The sequence below is a fragment of the Cryptomeria japonica genome, chromosome 8 (genome assembly GCF_030272615.1).
Source record: "Cryptomeria japonica chromosome 8, Sugi_1.0, whole genome shotgun sequence".
Classification (NCBI taxonomy): Eukaryota; Viridiplantae; Streptophyta; class Pinopsida; order Cupressales; family Cupressaceae; genus Cryptomeria; species Cryptomeria japonica.
This window is the reverse complement of record NC_081412.1, coordinates 222,070,891-222,091,606: the sequence shown is the minus strand read 5'-3', so window position 1 is coordinate 222,091,606 and position 20,716 is coordinate 222,070,891. Positions and strand designations below refer to the sequence as shown.

General features: G+C 34.7%; 1 protein-coding gene across 1 annotated transcript; it reads left to right on the top strand.

The window, feature by feature from the left end:
- The first annotated feature begins 1,017 nt into the window (after positions 1-1,017).
- LOC131027599 (uncharacterized) lies at positions 1,018-16,525 on the top strand. The gene is made up of 9 exons (XM_057957669.2): positions 1,018-1,033; positions 1,119-1,191; positions 4,258-4,360; positions 13,719-13,859; positions 14,502-14,740; positions 14,842-15,144; positions 15,433-15,627; positions 15,763-15,822; positions 15,916-16,525. The coding sequence occupies exons 3-9, from the start codon at positions 4,267-4,269 to the stop codon at positions 16,111-16,113; spliced, it is 1,230 nt and encodes a 409-aa protein (XP_057813652.1). The 5' UTR covers positions 1,018-1,033; positions 1,119-1,191; positions 4,258-4,266; the 3' UTR covers positions 16,114-16,525.
- Positions 16,526-20,716: the final 4,191 nt, after the last annotated feature.

The following is a 20,716-nucleotide window of genomic DNA, read 5'->3' as shown; positions in this document are numbered from 1 at the left end:
GCTTGTGGGTTATAGTGGGACCTACAAATTGTGCACTTGGCCACTTGTTGTTGCTATCGTTTACAAAAATGAGAGTAAGCCACATAATCTAGTGCCCTTCATTGTCATGAAATACTACCACGACATCAAACTTACATGGTATAAACATGATCTACAACTAGTTCCAATGATTCCAATCACTCATGGTGGTTGACAAAAAATCCGCTTAAAAATGGTTTGGGCATTGATAATCCATAGTAAATAAGGTCTAACAATTAACATTCACAACAATATCATGTTTTCAAAGATTGTCAAATTTGTGAATATTCTCGACACCTTCTTTCTAAAGAAATGTATACATACAAAACAATATGTATGTATTTTTTATGGATGCAAGATGAGGAATGTTTTTAACATATGTTCTAAAGACTTTCTTAGAGATATATTAAGTTCTTCACAATATGTAATATGCAAAGTCAATTTTACATACTTTAAACAATCAAATAACTTTATATATTTGTCAAAATTAATGATATCAAACTCTTATAACACCCTTTCTATTATCCTCCACACCTTTATACAACATTATACTAAAACCTTTCAAGCTCAAAAACTCGTTATCCCCTTCAGACAAGATTGGATGTAGCTTCATGCACAGATATACAATCCTCATCTAATAAACATACATGTCACAATTTCTACAATTTCCTTTGAATCTTATTTAAGATACCCATTAATCTTGTAGGTGGAGGTGTACATTGTGTTTCTAAATAAATATTAATAGAAAGCATTTCAAATATAAGATGTCAGGTCTTTCCAACAAGTACCTATCAACGGATATTTTCGATACCCTCTTTGCTGTCATTTGTGTATGGAATTGGAATAGGAAGAAAATGCCATCACAAAAGAGAGAATTTCTAAATTTTGTCCAATGTGTGAAGCTTGCATAAACCCGTGGAATCACACAAATGGTTTACGACTTTTATAAAAGACAAATCACCATACCAATTATATGTATATAATTCTTCGATTCTGTCGTGTTAAATAAGGCAAGGCAAGAATTAAATTATAAAACGGTGTATATATTTGGTTTTAGGTTTATTGACCACTGTTACTTTATTTTTGCGCGTTTCGTGCAGAAACTTTGTGGCTAGACCTGTACTCTGTATTCCTGGCAATCTCAGGCAAAATATCTGCTACAAATATCCGAAGGTGAGTATTCATATATGATTATATCTTTCTGTTTCAATCCTGTCCACAATTCTGCTTATAATTTGAAAAGTATAGGGCTTGTCTAGGGCTTTGTTATAACAGCTCTGCATATATATTTTCAATTACAGGAGTTAAATTTTGTTGATACGTTTGCCTCAGATTTTTCGTTGAACTCTTTTCTAATCGTTTAGATCAATGAATTTGAGGAGAATATGGACGGAAATCTGAAAAGAACGGAGATAATTATTCTCATTTAGGGTTTGATGAAATAAATATCATCCTTAACCCAAATGATTGGCACCCAATCGTCAGGCTTAGAATTTGTGTTTAGACCATTTAGGTTTTGTTGGAAGAGGAGGAGTCACACTTTGTACAGAAAGGGGACCGGTAACCATAAAGGGAAGGTAGAGACCCCCAACATGCAAATGTGAGGTCCTATATTTCAGTCCTACTGGCCCACAAAATGACATCAGTGGGTTGAACAAACAGTGCAAAAATATAATATTTAGTTGGTTTGATACCCAAATAATTTACATTGGCTCTATAAAAGCCTTTGGAAAACAACCAGCCCAAACATCTAATGGGAAACTTTCTGCACACAATGAACAAAACATAATGAACTAAAATAACTCTAAGCCTAACATCCTAATCATTTATTTACTAACACTTGATGTCATTAATATTTATTAACCAAAGATGCAATAAAATTAGATAAATTGCAACAATCACACCTTCATGAGTATTACATAGTCACAGCAGTCCCACATAATATGCTGCCTTCATTTATTCATTGGATGGACACTACCACTATCAGATGTTTCCAAGTTGAAGCTGATTGCCTTCAATGACAATCGTTATTATCAGATCATGGGCAAGTTGCCCAAACATAGAGCTGTAGAAGCCACTATTCTCAGTTAAACCGGACCCAGTAGATGGTACAAAGTATGAACTGTCACACACAATTTATTTTCAGTAATGGCGCTGAAGGAGCTACCGACCAGCAATATATTTAATTGTGTATGAGCGATCTTCAATTTCAGTGCTGGGCCCTATTTGAGTGGCCAAAGCAGCCTAGTATAATCAGTATTCTATTCCCTGCAATATCTTATACACAGATATGAATATGGCACTAATTCCTGCCCTTGAGTCTCACAACAAATGAAGAGCAATATGATGATCCAATGTACAAACCCTTTGGGCATAGAATGATACTGATATAATTTGAATCACAAATATATCAAATAAAAACTACAATATTTTTTCTTCAAATAAGGATTGACTCGGGTTTTCATTCACTAATCTAGTGATGGAAATCAGGGTCTTTTGTCCTCCAATTCCAGATCTAGAGGGTTTTTGTCCTCAGGTTAATTTAACCAAATTCCAATGCTCCAACAAGGAGTACAAATCAGAAAATAAAATGGTTGATAGATACGCCTCCTCCTTGCTTGGCCTCTGTTAAATTAACTTAAATAGATTTTTCCTCCAAAAGGCATAACTCTTCAAATTTCCTTCACGACCTTTGATATTTGAGAGGAATTATATAAAATAAACTTTAACTAGACCTTATTTTGTATTTTAACTTTACTTGAGTCCCTCATTATAGTATATTACTATATTTTAATCTCATTCCCTTAGTGTAAATTTTTTAAAGCCCACAGAAAGTGTATGATGGGCGTTTTGGGTATCAACTTGGCTTAATTATGAAAAAATGAACATTACTTTCATGCATATTTAGTTGGTTCTAGGGAGATAGAGGGTGACATTCATCTCACCTAATACCATATGGCAGCAGCGTTTGGAACGGTTGGTTCTAGGGAGATAGAGGGTGACATTCGTCTCACCTAATATATTATGGCAGCAGCATTCAGATACACTTAGTTCTAGGAAGATAGAGGGTGGCAGTCATCTCACCTATCACCATATGACAGTAGCTCTTAGAATCCTGTGATAGATGCAGATTACTGTATAGTGGATAAGGTCCATGCATTCTCATACTCAGCTAAAACTCCCACATATGTGGAGCCCTTAAGTGAGTTTGGAGTCGTACTCAAGTCTTGAGATATCTTACAAATTTTACTCTTGGATAGCAGGAGAATGAGACATGTAACCAGAGGTAGAAATATAGATAGGACCATCCAAGGCACAAGATCGCCCACGCTGCTTTCTTAAGGTGTTGGAAACAATAGCCTCTAAGGATCAGAATGTGAGAGCATATTCTTGACTTCTAGCAACAAAGGACTCAGTTTGTTTGTTTGGGATTCATTGTCAGGTCTTGTATGCAGATTACTGTACAGTGTATAAGGTCTATGTATTCTCATACTCAGCTAAAACTCCCAAATATGTGGAGCCCTTAAAATAAGTTTGGAGTCATACTCAAGTCTCAAGATATCTTACAAATTTTAATCTTGGATACCAGGAGAATGATATATGTCACCAGAGGTAGAGACATAGATAGGAGTAGGACCATCTCAGGCACAAGATGACCCATACAGCTTTCTTAAGGTATTGGAAACAATGGCCTAATAGGATCCCAACGTGAGAGCATATTCTTGACTTCTAGCAACAAATGACTCAGTGTGTTTGTATAGTTATTTTGTACCTATTTTATTCACTCCCAAGAGCATATGCCGAGTTCTAGGCCACAGGTAGGTGGTCTGTTGGAAAGTTAGACTTAGAGTACATGACATACGCATAAGGCCTATTTGCTTGCTGTGCAGACAATTACTTCATTCTTATGTAACTAAGCTTGTTTGTGTAGCTCATCTAGCTTGGATGTATTAACTTAGGAGAGGTATTTGGGTTGTAATCATTGCTTCTATCATAGATTCTTAATGTCTTTCAAGTTTCAATCCCTTTGACTATATTTGGCCAATTGAGGCTGTTGCTAAAATTACAGAATGTTTGTTACAGAAACAGTGATGCCAGGTATGTGGGTGATATATTGATGGTGTCACCTTCTTGTTTATTCTGCAATTGTTTTCATTGTGTATGAGGGAAGGCTCTCCATTTTACATTTTTAAGTGCCCAGGAAATTTAGGCTCACAGATTTGTTTGTGTGTCTTGAAGACAGTTGCAATGGAAAAGAGAATTTTGTGGGTTGCTTTTCTTGCGCTTTACTTCTCATGGACGGTTGCAAATGCCAGGAAAATTGTAATCTTTGAGCATTCTGGTGAGTTTATGAATTTCATTTTCATTAATGCATATAATGAAGATAACTTCATCTTAGTTGTGAATTGTTGTTTGATTTGCAGCTGTTTGTTTCTTTTCTAATCTGGCAATTTCATTGTTTTGATGTGACCTAAGGTTCTTTGTTTCAATTGCTTTTATTTTATTTACAATGTTGTACTTGTAATATTTACCGTACACATAAATGATAGGAATGTATTGCAAGTGATAATAAGTTTATTGAGATAGTTGAGAGTATAGATAATGCATAATTTGGTCTCCTAGTTGTATATTTTGATTCCTGTGTTAATAATGTGTTACAAAGCCAGGACAATTTTTTTATGGGATGAAGACATGCCCATGAACTTGTTTTTTGTGAGGATTGATTTGATTATATTTGTTTCTCTTTAATTCAAAATCTGTAGGCTGTCACTTTGAAATAAGTTGCATTATAATTTTACCCAACCATATATTTAATACTATTTTTATAAGTATGATGTTCAGAATCAAGTGTAATGAAAATAAATTCAGATCTTCTAAATCATTCTTGCGGGTGTGGGGGTGTCTATACTCATTCACTGTGAATTGTCTGGGTGCAACATTATCTTCACAAATTCAAAGTGCTACTTCTGTAATTTGCACATTTAAACTTGGCTTTTGGCTGTTGGAATTTATTTATCCAGGCAATCAAGTAAAAGTTAGCAGAAGCAAATTTGTCGGTTTATTGAATCTAAATAATGTTAATTTTTAATCAGACTGATAGCAAATAACAAAATCCACACAATGAACACACAGATCACAAGGGTACCCTGGGAAAACCTCCCTCTTGGAGGTGAAAAACCCAGCCACAAATCTTAATCTATATTAGACAGTAATCAGTTTACAACTTTGCTTTAACACTTGAAGCAGCATGTAAATCAGAAACAGCAGTATGACGATTCTGAACTAGGGTACGAACAGTAGTATAAACTTATCTGCAATATCAAAGAAGACTGTTCGCTATCTTGCAGACCATGCGCTGATCATGAGAGTCAATTTGCTGATCAAGAATGTGATCCGCTGCCCCCTGACTTGGTTCGTTGTTCATGGAATTGGATCGCTGCCTTAAGTATATGATTCGCTGCTTCTGGAGAGATAATTTGGTGATTATATGCCGAAGGAATTCGCTGAGCTTGAGAGATGTAATTCACATATATGATTTTGTGTGTAATGCCATGCAAATGACTTGTTTATATACTTGACTTGAGGTGTCAAGTTGCAAATCGGCTTGCTTATGTATTTTATAATAATATTGTTTAGACCGCTCAATAGGTCCTGCCCCATAATGGCGTTATTGCTTGATTTGCCTTATACTGCCTATTTTGGGGTTCACATTAAATTGTACACGTTATGTTTGGGTCCTAGCCCAATTACAATAAAGGAGAATAAATCACACAAGTTGTTTACAATTTTAATTGCCATTTGGCAACATTGAAATCGAAATAATCCGAACTAGCTATTATTTCAACAAATAACTATTATAATTCTTCAGACTGATACTAAAAAACATAGAAAGATATTTAATGCAATATATTTTAGTGATAGGATGACTAGTTACTCATCAATCAATCATGCATTGAAGCCACATGATTCACATCATATTTGAATATATGAATTATGCATAAGTTTCCATTTGTTTACTTTACCAATTCTTGCAAATTGTTCCATTTGTGAAGATCAACATGACATGCATTAATGTGTGTGCTATCTTTTGACTTTTATTTCCTAGAGGCTAGATTTTTTTGTGAATTAGTTACTAATACTAAGAACATTTAACTTTCTTCAATGCAATATGTTCAGTAATAGAATGACTGATCAGTGATCATTTATGAACTAAACATGCATTGAAATCACAAGTTTCACATCCTATTTGAACATATTGACGAACTAAACATGCATTGAAATCACAAGTTTCACATCCTATTTGAACATATTGACATTGCATAAGGTTCCTTTTTCTTACTTTACCATTCCTTGCAGAGTGTTCCATTTGCAAAGACCAGCACATCTTAAAACGATCTACCTTTGCATTAATATACATTCCAGCTTTCAACCCTCATTGCCTAGAGGGTAGATCTTTTTGTGTACTAGTGATGACATGCCATATATATTATTTAATTGGTCTTATTTCTTTTTATTTTTGTTTCAATTAAAGTGCTGGCAACATTGAAAAGAAACATTTGGTCGTCCCCTCTTAGTACAAAGATTTATGTTTCTTGATTTGAGGATTTTTTTGAGTGTTTCTCCAAGTTTCCTGACTGGAAGAATGCAGGGATGAGGGGACAAAGTTTAGGAATGGCAGGGGGGCACCTATTTAAATAACTTAAAGTCTTAAACAAACTAAAAGCTGTAAAAATCTTAAAAAATAAATGCAACTATTGAATTTGCAATGACATTCCTCTCTGTTTTATGTTTTTAAGGTTATCCATTCAATTTTTATGCACCAAATGGAGCTGGCTGTCCAGCTTTGAAAAAGGGGGTAGTCTCCTTGAAGTCCGCAAGTTTTAGGGACGTCAAGATGCCACTTGGAAACACAAAGACAGAATGCTGTTTCTAATGAACAAACACTAGAGTTCTCAATCTCATTAATATGCTAATGCAAACTAAAGTATTGTACACGTCAATAAAATGTAGCATGTATTGGGAAATGTAGTTGGCATGACTATGATGGACTTAGAGGCTTGGAATTAGAGTTACCAAATTCGAACTTGACACAAACTTGGCAGGCTTATTTTTGACTCAGACATCAAATTGAAGAAACAATGAAATATGAAGTTTTTTAAGGATTTAAAGCTTTTTATATACCCCCTTTGCTGAATCAATTTTAAAGACATAATAAACTAATCAATTTCAAACTACATTTATCACATACACAGATAAATTGATCAAATGAGTACAAAAGGATTTGAAGGAGCAAATGTTTTCTATCCAAGGAGCAGATTAGTGTTGGCACCTGGGCTGGAGGCTACTAGATCATTGTTTTGTGGTTGTTGCATTTGTCACACTCGTCAAACCAAAAGAAATGGCTGACATCAGCATTATTATCGAAGTTCCCTAGAGTCTCACACATAGGACAGAGGCCATGTTTATGGCATGAGACACCACAGTTGCAGATTCTTGCACATCCAGTGGTGGGAGTGTGTATGAGCCACCTTTTGTGGTGGAGGTGATCATGTTTAGAGTGAAGCTTGGTGCTTTTGCCCATGAATATTGATTAGTATCATAACAACAAAATTGTGAGAAACCAATTGTGGCTTTGCCTGGAAGTGGAAAGGGAATAAGACAACAACTTCGTAGCAGATTATGTTCGAATGACATTGCTCATAGTTACCAATTTAGACTGTTACAAGGGAAGAAATATCAAGTTGAGAATCCATGAGATGGGATCATATCTGTCAATGCTAACCATTGTAACTCAACGAGTGTGGTGGATATTTGTCAAGGCTAACCATTGCAACTCAACGAGTGTGTTGGATATTTGTCAAGGCTAACCATTGTAACTCAATGAATGTGGTCGGTTTGTCAAACTTGGCAAGTCTAACCAGACTCGCTAGGATTTGCCCTTGAGTTTGTGGGCCTCGACAGAGTAGGTTTGCCTTGGGACTCAATAAGTTTGCCAAGGACTCAACATTTCTTGTAACACTTCTTGGAAATTGGTTATTGGTTTCGGTTTGGGTAATTTTTTTATGGGGATGAGGGACATTTTGGGTACATCTATACAAAGAACATATAAAAATCATAAATATAAACACGTTTTAGCCTAGAAACAAGAATTAAGTTCAAAACACCACATAACATGCCATACAACCGCAAAAACAGTATTTTAATGCCAATTTGTCAAACTCAAATGCCATGATAGTAATTCATTGAACATATTAAAATAATAAAATCAGCAACCATTGTCATATGAGTCTTCATAAAGAGCATAGCCATCATCATTGACATTAGATGGCGTAGGTGCATTAGAAGAACTACAAGGAGTGCCATTAGCACCTGCAGTAAAAGTGTGTTGGCATTTAACTCAAAAAATGAAGGTTGTGGGGCAGCAGAAGCATTCAAGTCAGCTTGCTCCAGCTTTGCATCCCACAACTTCATTGTCTGTTCCTTGTAGTTGTTTTGTTTGTGTGAAAAAAGGCACAGGTTGAAATGTTCATAAACTTACTCCTTTGGGTGTTTTGATGCCACTTGGTTGTGCTTTATTGAATGGACGGAGTGTGTACATCAATTCCACTCAAATGAAAATGAATTGGCAATCTATTGAGGCAAAGTTAGAGTTAAAAATTTTAAATCAAGCTTCAAACTTGAAAAATATGTTTCAAAATGAAAGGAAATTCAATTTTAAAGAAGTTTTAGATAAATAATAAAAAAACTTGCTATAAAGCATTAGAATATTTAATTATATTTTAATTAGCTCTATTTAGTTATTTATTAATGGCATTTAGCTTTTAGCTTTTAGCTTTTTAGTTTTCACTTAAAACGACTAGTTCTTAATTTAGAACGTTGTCTTGTAAACTCTTTATATACAGTTAGGATATATATCGTTGAATAATTAATCCGATTATTTTGAGCAATCAATCTTTCATGGTATCAGAGCAGGTTGATGGGGTTTGTCAGGATTTGGTTAAAAAAATTTGTAGGTCCTACCTGGATATAATTTCTAGAAACTTTTTTTGAGAGATTTTTTTTTATGAAAAAAAATTGAATTGGAGAGATTTCGCGTTGAGGATTTTGACCTCTGAAAATTTTCGAGGGTTTGAAAATTTTGTTTTGCAAGTTTGCAATTGTCGAAAATTTTATTTTTCGTTGAGAGGAAATTGTATGGGTTTACCTTATGGGTTTACCTTATGGGTTCCGTCTAAGTTTCTCCTACGTGATCTGCATGTCTTCGACGGATTTTTAAACCTTCTGCAGTTTTTCGGCAGTCGGACTGTCATTTTCTTAGGGGCCGCAATTTCCTACGACCATGAAAGGGTTCGTTTTTTTTCCCTCGATGCTAGCATATTTTCCGCGCGTGAACTGTTAATTTTTTTGGCAGGGGTTTTTCGTGATTTTTCCGCTCGCCGATTTCCTACAATGTTTTTTCTCGGCGTCGACTTTTCAAACTATTTCTGCCGTGTTCTGATCGCGCGACGGATTTAATGTTTTTTTTTTTTCATGCGGAGGATTTGGGCATGATGACAAGTTATTTTATTTCGGCAAGTTTTTTTTTCCTCCAGATTGTTCGCGATTTCGCGTTTTGACGACGACGGTGATTTATTTCGTCGTGATTTTTGGACGCCAAAATGTTTTTTTTGTCTTTGCGCATCTGCCAAATTTGTTTCCGCACGACGACGGGTTTCTATGACGGCTCTGTGGGTTTCTGTGAATTCTGCGATTTCTGGTTTTTTCGGCATTTTTCTCCGCATATAGGGCCTTTCTGGGTCGTTTTTTGTTTGGTGCAGTTTTTGGGTTAAAAACAAACCCAGGTTTTTATGATTTTTCCCTTAAAAAAATTTATTTTTGGGTTTTAATAATTTTTTCCTAAAAAATTATTTCTGGGTTTTATTTTTTTCCACAAATTATATTTTTCAGGCCAAGGCCTCTTGTCCTACAGGTCCCCCTAAACCCTAAACCCTAAACCCGGGTTTTTACGATTTTTTCTTGAATTTTTTTTGTAGGTTTTTTATTTTTCTCCACAAAAAATCATGGGATGGTTTTGCTTGATTTTTCATCAAAAATCAAGGAGTGCTGTTTTACCACGTAATGTCTGGTGTTTTACTGCGTGCTGTTTGATGTTTTACCGCGTGATGTCTGGTGTTTTGCCACGTGATGTCTGGTGTTTTGCCGCATGATATCTGATATTTTACCACGTGATGTCTGATGTTTTGTCGCGTGATGATTGGTGTTTACCGCGTGATGTTTGGGGTTTTGCCGCGGGACGCTTTAGGGTTTTGTTCAATTTATTCCTCAAAAATCGTTTGTTTAGGGTTATGATGATTTGTATCTTCAATTTTGGACGGTTTGCCAATTTTTCCTCAAAATCATGGTTTCAGGTTTCAGTTTGGTTACCCAACCTCAGGTTGGATAGATTCTGGTATTCTTGATCATTAACACTTTGCAGATCCTTGGAGGGTCTCTTTCGCAGCAGAGTGTTCTTTCCGTTTGTGATCAAAAGACTTGCAGTTAGTAGATAGAATGACCATTAAGGGAGGGTATTAGAATATTAATTATATTTTAATTAGCTTTATTTAGTTATTTATTAATGGTCATTTAGCTTTTAGCTTTTTAGTTTTCACTTAAACGATTAGTTCTTAATTTAGAATGTCGTCTTGTAAACTCTTTACTTACGGTTGTATATCGTTGAATAATTAATCCGATTATTTTGAGCAATCAATTTTTTATAAAAGCTTGATTGTGAGAGGATATAGATGTTGGAATGTTTGGCCATCAAAGTACCATCGACTGTGAGCATCTCCTTTTTATACTTGTCACAATGAGTAGAAATACTTAGACTATTGGAGTGTTCAAACTTAACAAACTCATTGATAACTAGATCCTCTACACTATGATTAGGGATTGGTCTAGCAAATGCTAGCTTATACCCTTCATTGACTTCCACATCTCCATATGGTGCAACCCTTCTTAGCAAAGAAAGGACCTTGGTGCTGTAATGTTTTGGGATCAATGGAAAGGCAAGATGCAATGAGTTGGTCATTTTATTCCACCCTTCAACAAGAATTGTTTATGCCTATTTCAAGAAAATTTCTTTAGGATTTTACAAATTCATGATGATCTTCTCAATCTTTGAGTCAATGCCATCTATTACCTTTTCCAACCATGGGTTATTCATGTTAGTAAAACAAATCATACTCATGACGCCCTGACGAAACTAAGAAAATATTCCACATTATCCCACCAAGTATCATCTAGGATCACTTGTATAACAGTCGTTGCTCATTTACTATTGGATTGCCTCCATATAGACCAAAGTTGGCTAACTTCCATGCTCAAAAGTGCCTCTTGCATCTTCACAAGTTGTCTCAAGATGGCTGTGTTGGAGGTTGATTGAGTCTTAACAACCTATTCAAAAAAATAAAATAAAATAAAACAAAGAAGAAAACATACTCAAATTAAAAATAAAAATTGCTAAAATGAAGCATAAAATTGCATTGTTTCACTTATGTTCAATAGCTCCAATTTTGAGAATGATCTAAATATAGCCTACAATATGTGGTTGATGATGAATACTTGGATCTCTTGTCCTACCCACAACTTTTGTAACATTAGGTTGAGCAAGTGGACAACACAAGGTGTCCAAAAGATGTGTGAATGCCTATCTCAACCAACAAACCAACCACTCTCAAATTTTTTTGCATTGTCCATTCTGACTTGGACGACGTTTTTAGATGCCATTTGTGCAAGGGTTCGTCTGAGGATTCCACAATAAATTTTGCATTTGTCACCTACCCCTCTCAATCCGCGACTTTAAAAAACATTCCCCTTCTAGGTGAGATTGCAATCACATTGATCAAGGGTTGTTGGTATGAAATAATGAATACCCATGTCTTGATTCATGAACTCCTAATGGTTTGCAATAAATTTCTACAAGTTACATCTCCTTTGGCAATAATGTGCTATGTGCACACCTTTTGAAAATCCAAGCCCTTGTACCTTGTTGGAGCTTCTGATTTTCCTTAAATTTTTTGGCCAATATGGTGACTGAACAGTGTTGAAAAACACGCTATTCACATAGATACATTTTGCAATGTTTTGATCAACAATCTGTCAAGATTCATTTTGAAATGCCTTTTTCAATTGACTCTTTGTTCTCTTATGTGTATAGGCTTTTCTTCATGTGTGGCCAAAAATGGGTGGCTCACTACCACAACTTAAGGAATGCAACGAAATTGGAAACTGGGATATTCCTTGATCGCAATCCTTTCTTTGCTAAAGGAGGACCTGTTCTAAGGGCAACTACTTCGTCTCTTACCCTCTAATACATTCCAACAAACTAAATGTTGGCAAAGTGCATCTAATGCCAATGCCAAGGAACACCACAACTACGGGCTTTCACCTAACTACATGAGGTTGTATATTTGACAACATATGCATTGCAAATCCAAACATATCTCCACCACTTGGAACTTACTGTATCATGTCAACATACTTACACAACGATGAATTTGGATTTTTTTCAAGCAGTGTTGACCCATAGAGTGAGAACTGGCTGCCATTGTAATCTATATGGCAACAAGTTTGAAAAACAACACTTTCTAAACAGATGAAAAATAAACAAATGTTTTTATCCCAACTCGAAACATAAAAGAATGAAAAACAAAACAAAAGAGTTTTATTAATCTTGAGTGTTTCCGGATTAGATTGTGTATGAGTTTTTTTCATCGAACTTACTTTGTTTGTTTGTAGAATAAAAAAAACTTACTTTCAATCCAATAATGTTCCTCCACAATCTCCTTGGCATTGAATGGGGGCTCTTGCACACATGTAGAAATAGCAATCTAACCTCGTTGGAACTTTCAATGATTGATCTTCTGCTCTATTTGCAATGACAATCAAGAATAAAAGTTCAGCAATTATATTTGGTTTAAAAAATGAGGTAAATGTCTTGTTTTTGTGTTTCAACTCATGTTTCTTTGTTCTTATGTATCGTGGGCTTTTCTTATGTGTGACCAAAAATGGGTATTTGGTATTTGTTTTAAAAAGAAATCAAGTAGTGGTATTTGTTCAAAGCCAAGCATGAGAAGCAAGCAAAACTTAAGATCCAGCTCTGAACTCCCAGGAGCTTACAGAATTTATATCACGATCAACAGAACTAGGTGCTGGAGCTGATTGGGTGAAATTGTAAATACTGCATATTTAATATTTTGATCTTGAAATTTAATATACAGATATTGAATCTTGTAGTAAGTTTTTGGAGGACAATATTCCTTGTTTAGAGTGTGAAAAATGCTGTAAACACACAAGTTTGTTTGCCAGATGTTTACCCGAGCTTTGATCTACAGCAAAATAACAATGAAAGGTGTAACGATGTCAACGGGTTAGACTTCCAGTTCCTTTAGAGGGGGATGTTTTTCATTTTTGTTTGATTTCATTTTTTATTTTGTCATATTTGGTGGGTTCATTTTCTAAATAAGCATTGTTTGGGTATTCTTTTTCTCAATACTTCCAGAAAATTGTGTTTTTTGTTTTTAATGACATTTTGATTGAGGTATGACACCCATCCTTAGGGAAATAATGATAATCTGTTCACTCTCTGGGTTTTTATTTAAACTTTTGTTCCTATATGTACAAGAATGACAAATCTCATTTTCTGTTTTTTGAGACAGGGCCACTGATGATAACACAAGAAATTTCTGATGTGGGAGATAGTATCTTAGTTAGGGAGGATTTGCATGGAGTAGTTTTGAGCGAAGATGTGCAAGAACTACTGCCCAGGATTGCGATTTTAAAAGAGAGACTTGCTGAAGGTAATCTGATATATCCTTGACTTGTCATAATTATTATCAAGGTCCCAAAGTAAGTCTGTTCTATGCGGTTGGTCTGTAAAAAAGTTTCAAAAGTAATTGGGTTAGGTATGCATTCAGTGATTCAGACATCTTTGTGTGTGTCAGTTGCATGCACGTCTGTATATTTAGGGACCAACTACCTTGTTTTGTTTGATGTCTCCCCAAAAGGAACTCAGTGGAATGTAAGGACGAATGTCATTGTGCATTGAACTAAATATCTGAAAGTATCTGCATTTGTCCATAATGCTGTTGTTTCTTGCCCAATAAGCTTTCTTGATATAAGTTACAATATTTTGTATATAATTTATAATTTTATAGCATAATTTGTTTTTTCCTAGTCCATGTCTCAAAGGTTACTTCAGTAGAAGGCATTTCTAGGTTCTCAAAATTTGCATCCCGTAAGGATTCTAAATGATATGGATCAATTACTAGTGAATTTTTTCAAAGCTCATAATGCCTTCCATCAAACTTGCATTTTGGTTTGTGCAATTGATTTCCCTAGAGTCACATGAATGGAATTCGTTTAAACCAATGATAATGATATTCAAAATACATTTTCTTTATGTTTCTAAGCTTTATCTTGACAAATATATATTATTGCAGGTCTGTTGAAAATGTCACTACTTGCACCCTACATATCTGGATTCCCTTTGAGGGATACAATTTCTAGAAGTGGTGAAACTCTTGCCTTCCAGAGGGCTCCATCTCAATTAGTTTGTAATGCATGCGTAGAGCTTTCCAAGCAAGCTGAACAAGTCTTATCAGACCCAGAGACATTGGAGAATATTGAGGAACTTGCCAGAAGCATATGCACAGCACTGCCATCCAATTTTAGTGCACAGGTGTGAATTTCACTGGAAAATAAATATTATTGGATGCCTATCTCAGTTTTGATGAAGTCATATTTATTGTGTTGATGTCATTGTATTTGTGGTATTTGCAGTGTGATGAAATGTCAAAGACGTATATAGAAGAGACAATTGCAATGTTGCAAGATTATCTTAGCAAAGACAAGCTTTGCATTAGTACAGGACTTTGTACTGGAGACGGCAACATTGATTCAGGTATAAAAGTAAGCAGAAACGACGAGATTTCGCCATTTGATGTAGGTGACAATACCACTTGTGCAGTTTGTGAACAATTTATAGAAGAGACAATTAATTATGCCAACGAGAATAAAACTCAATCAGAGGTCATTTCTTTGTTGCACCAGACATGTTCAAAGCTGAAAATTTTCAGTACTGAGGTAGTATTCAAAACTAATTGATGATTGTTATTCCAATTTTAGTTTCATTTCTAATCTAACTTTTTGACATAAGCTATATGTTGGAATGAATGCTTTTTGATATTTCATGTCTGGAGACCATTCTTGATGGAGGCCTAGAAAGTTTTTAGTTGTCTTTGCATCAGAGTGTTCGTTGCTTTGATAATCCTCGCTGGGTTTACATGGTTGTTTCCCATTGAATATATCAATATGTAATAACTATTTAGGTCTAGACAAATTGATGCATTTTCTGTTGATTCTTTACTACAGTGTGATTCACTGGTTGACTACTATGCTTCACTTCTTTTTATGGAGATTGGAACTGTTAATGCAAAAGAGTTTTGTCAAAAGATGAGTTTTTGTGGGGGTTCAGCTTCTCTTTTTCTGAAGGAACAGCAGAACTGTGATCTTTGCCGAGCTGCAATTTCTGAAATTAAGTCAGAGTTAGAAGACCCTGAAACCAAGGTAATTTGTGTACTTCAAAGCACAGGACTGTAGGCCTGAATTTCTTGGATGACTGGTGCAAGGGTTGATGCCCATGTAATTTGGTTTTTAGCTCATAAAACATTAACAAGTTTGAATCTCTATCCAAATTTCCAGATGAAAGTGATTGAGATAATGCTTGACAGTTGCAAACGGGTGCCAGCTTATGCAAAAGAAGTAAGATCGCAATTTCCTTTTACATTGCTTATATTCTGATATAATACAAAGTGTTGACATCAGCATAATTTGACATCTTTTTTTTCGTAGCAGTGTAAGAAACTTGTCTTTGAATATGGGCCTATCATCTTGACAAACATGGAGAAATATCTAGATTCAAATGACATATGTTCTGAAATTCATGTTTGTGAACCTCTTGCTGGGAAGGTCGAAAGCAATATGGAATTCAGTTCATTTCCAGTCATTGAGTTGCCATCATCGGATTTTTCCAACAATGCAAATTCAAAGTAAATTGAGCTTTTGAAATGTTGCATTACACCACACATGTAGGTCTAGAGAGTGCATGGGAATATTGTTCTATGATGAAGACAATATGTACTTATATATGGTATTTCAGAGGTTCACTAGATGATATATTTTCCCTTAGAATCTTTAAGTTATCGATAGCAAGAAGTGTACAAATTGCTGAACATTGGATGTTGGGTGTGGGAGGACAAAGATTAAATTGTTTGTGTTTGTAAAGTCATCTGTATTATGGTGTTCTTGTGAAATTATGGACATATATGTGTTGATTGGCTAAGAACTTTGGATATTTGATGTCTTTTTCTTTCAATTGTATCAGCTACATGGCATAACAATGGGAATTGGAATGGTACATATTACCCGATTCCTGATTCGAAGTAATGAATTGATTGTTCATGAATTTTATTCTTATGTACATTGATTTTGGCCATCCTCATAAATAGGCTATAAATCGAAAATCTTTGATACTTAGGCTACAAAATCTGTGCACTTGCAGTTTATTAACAGCAGCATGAGTGGGCTACTAATTCCATAATAGCTCAAAATTTAGCCGACAAGAAGGATTTGTAGGTCAAAAAATTACATATTCCAGCTGTACAAGTAGGATCTGGGCTAATCATAATTTACTCATTTTAGACCATAAGAAACTATAATTTTGAATCCGTTTTTTCTGTAATTAAATCCTGAAAGATATAAGTAGTATGCTTAATAATTATTACAACACTATTCGGATAATGCAAAATAATTAACATCATTTAAAATGGCTATGCTACCTGAAGACGTGGCAATTCTTTTGCTTTTGCATTATTTATGGATCCGGGCAAGGGTTCAAAGTGATCTCAACCATTTGGATAAGAGTTCCTGCCCACTCCATCCAAATGGATAATGTGACCCGTTGATAGAGTTTATTAATATTTTCCTTACTTCATTTTGCTTAGCTCATATATATATAGTTAGTTAGTTTGTTAGGTTCGTCGGAAAAGTTTTCGTATAATTAGATAGGCAAAAGAAAGTCATACGGCTTACTTCATATGAGACTAACCTATTACGGGATCATTTTACTGATAGGAACATGATTTTTTGTTTATCATAGGGTCCACCCTTTAGAATGGTACACAAGCTTGTGGAAGGGATCCCTCGTAGACCATGGTAGATGATGGCATAATCATATAGTTTGCAATTAGCCTTTGAGCAAGATATTTTTGAAACTTAAAGTAGCATGACTCTAATTGAGTAGAGCGTAAAATTGATAGGGTTTCGTCATGCATTTAGAATCAACTACAATGATGATCATAATTATCATCTAGAGAATGTAAGTTGAGAGTATGAAATAAACTTTTTTTAGTACCTCATCCTCTACGTTGGTCTTTACCCCTCCAAAGATAAGTATGATTGAATACCATTACTACTTTTACTTTTATTGATTGAAAGATGGAGCAATTATGGTTAAGTTTGTCCATAACACACAATAAGACGTGATTGAATACCATTACTACTTTTACTTTTACTTTTATTAATTGAAAGATGGAGCAATTATGGTTAAGTTTGTTCCATAACACAAAATAAGACGTGATAATTTGTTTTAAAGAGTTGGACCATAAATTTATTTCGGTTATATAGTCCTATGGGAGCTATTTGTGATGGTTACAATCCCTAGGTTAGAGATTACAAACTCTAGATTTAGACTCATTCAAAGGATCGAGACATGCTTAAACTAACTAAAGCATTTCCCATCATGGACCTACCATGGCTCTTAGCATAATACAACCACAACTAACAACTTACACAAATAATAATTTATTATCTTTCTCTAAATTAAGGGTGATTTACAACTACTAATACTACCAATAGGTGTTAGCTTAAACAAGACTTAATATAGATTATTTCGCATAATAGAAATATGATATGCTTTACATAATAGAAATATGAAATGGAACAAGAAACAAATTATAACATATTTTAGTTTTCTTCTCCTTGCTTCTAGACCCTTTTACCTCTCTGTAGTTTTCAAACATGGAATATAATGTTTGCCTTCCATCTTTTGGGAACCTATCATTCCCCTTGCGACCCCCCTTTTTGCATGAAAGTAGTGCAACTTCGAGAGTCATAACCTTTGATCCAAGCCATAACATTGCTATTGAAATCCTTGATAAATTTTTTGGAAAAACTAGCCAATCCGTGAAATGATCTTGCTTCAATAATACTCTTTTGTGTGGCCTATTTTATGATAGCCTTGATTTTCTTTGGGTCCATCTTCAAACCTTTAATTGAGATTATAGATCCCATATAGATTAACTCCTTTAAAAACAACATTTCTTCCAATTTATAAACTTATCACTCAATCTCTCAAAAACTCTATGCACATGCATCAAATGTTCCTTCAATATTTTTGGTCTAGTAATCCATGGTCTATTGGACCTTTGGTAATAATACTCCTATTTGTAAAATTCTAATTATCCCGAGGGTAACTTTGGGAGTTGCAACTTGAATTTTGACTAGCGTTGCAAGCATTTTGTTGATGAGTGACAGGTGTTTAATCTCAATTTGGTGAGTTCGTTAGTGCCCTGAGATAAAAAAAAATGATTGCCTCATGCTTAGAAGCCAATTGTGTTTCTTGTTCCTTACCTTAATTTGAAAAAAACACTTGAGTTGTTCATAGCCAAGATAAGTAAGCATGGGAGGGGGTATTCTTGAAGTAGTAGGAATGGGGTTAGCAAAAGCGTATGATTAGACAACACATTGTTTATTCCTAGGATTTGATTGTTCATCCCAGGTTTACCAAAAGATGATAGTCTCCAGGTTACTATTTCATTATAGACCTTTTCCAAGGTATCTATACTGTAATTGGGTAACCTTTTTAGGAACAAAGACGTGAGAGGGTTCAATTACTTGAAATAAACTTGGACTGCAACTTCAACAAGTAGTATGTAGGTTGTGGTCAGCCTTTTGAATATCTTGTGAAACTCGTGATTGAATATGGTTAATGATTCATTTGGCTCACAAATTGGTGGTACAAAATGGCAGGATTGATATAGACCTTGAATTGATTTAGGAATTTTGTCTCTAATTCCTGCCATTCGATGATTGAACCATGAGGTAGACTCAAACCAATTAAAGGAAAAATTACCTAATGAGTAAGGAAATAACCTACACACTACATCTTGATAGGCTATTTCTTTCCTATTGCATATTTCCTTAAGGGCTTGAATGTGTTCTTCAATATTTTTAGATTCCCCATAAACAAACTTAGGCTAGAACTTTTCTCCAGATTTTTTGGCATTTCATGCAATGGCTAACCCAAGTTCAAGGGAGAGCTTTCAACATTGGTGAAGAAAGCCATTGGAATAAGTGGTTGAACAACTTTGGCTATGGCTGTGATAGGAGTGACAAGAGTAGTTGGACTTGTGTTGTTTTGTTCTAACTGAGGTGTTGATGAAGTTTCACCCCTACTCTTTCCTTTATCATTTTTCAATTTTTGATGTTGAGAGAACTCAAGGAACTCTCCTTTATTAAGAGTTGATTGCAAGATCCTCCTATACCTCTCAATGGAGAAGGAAAGTATATTTTCTAGCTTAACTTATGTAAGGTGGCCCTCCTAGAGCCAATTCTATTGACCACAATGTTAGCACAACCAATGGTGTCAAACTATGTTACCAAAAATGTGACGGCAAGGCTTCATTTCATGTTTCGATGACGAACTTGTTTTCTGTTGTTGACGGTCATTTCTAAGAGAATCATGCGGTTGCTCACCGTTGCATGGAATCAAATATTTTACTTTGATTGCACTGTTAATATTTGTTGGGCACCATACAACTGTATCCTTTTTGAACGAGAAATGAGTGAAAACTATTATGAGTGAACTTAGAAAGATACGATTTTAATTTCTTTTTTAACATTAACATTTATTTTACACATTCCTTTTTTAATGACATTTTGTTTTATAATTTTTCTGTTTTTATTTTTAATTATAAATTATAATTAGAGTTGAAATATATAATTATATTTTTTAAATTTAATATTTTATTAATTAAAAAATTCTATTTGTGGATACAAAATGATATGTATTTTTTGGTCATTTTTTACTCGAATTTTTGTATAGTTTTTAACAACTTGCTAATTTTAAGTGGTTGATAGTAGATAGTTAAGTTCGATTATGTTAAGATTGAACTGTTTAGAAATTTTGAGGGAGGATAAAATGTTTCCTATCAGGCTTTAGCCCTCATCTTGGTCTGGAAGGACTAGCTATGCTTAAATTTTTGTAGTATGAAACTTCCTCTTTAATATTAAATACTTCGACTCTTCCTTTATCCACTTAAAAAAAGTTTCTTATACACAACTTTTAAATATTTCATTACTTGTCACGTTACCGTTGTCTTTCTTGTTTCTGGTAACATAAGAGTCAAGACAAATCACCTCTCTTGAAAAGTGGTGTAATCACTCCAAAGTTCCTCGTGAGCCAGGTCTTAGCCATGTGGGTTAACTCAATCATGTTATGTGGTTGTTGTACAAAGGGCATTTGCTGGTTATTCCTAAAAGTTCAGCTGTAAGCATGATATCTGATTCCCAATTAACAAAGAATGATTGCAAAATT

Bases quoted from the DNA above. Each gene is read 5' to 3' on its own strand.
- LOC131027599 (XM_057957669.2), top strand. From the start codon at position 4,267: ATGGAAAAGAGAATTTTGTGGGTTGCTTTTCTTGCGCTTTACTTCTCA. The intron at 15,145-15,432 runs GTAGTATTCAAA...TCTTTACTACAG, and splicing joins TGAAAATTTTCAGTACTGAG to TGTGATTCACTGGTTGACTA. The intron at 15,823-15,915 runs GTAAGATCGCAA...TTTTCGTAGCAG, and splicing joins TGCCAGCTTATGCAAAAGAA to TGTAAGAAACTTGTCTTTGA.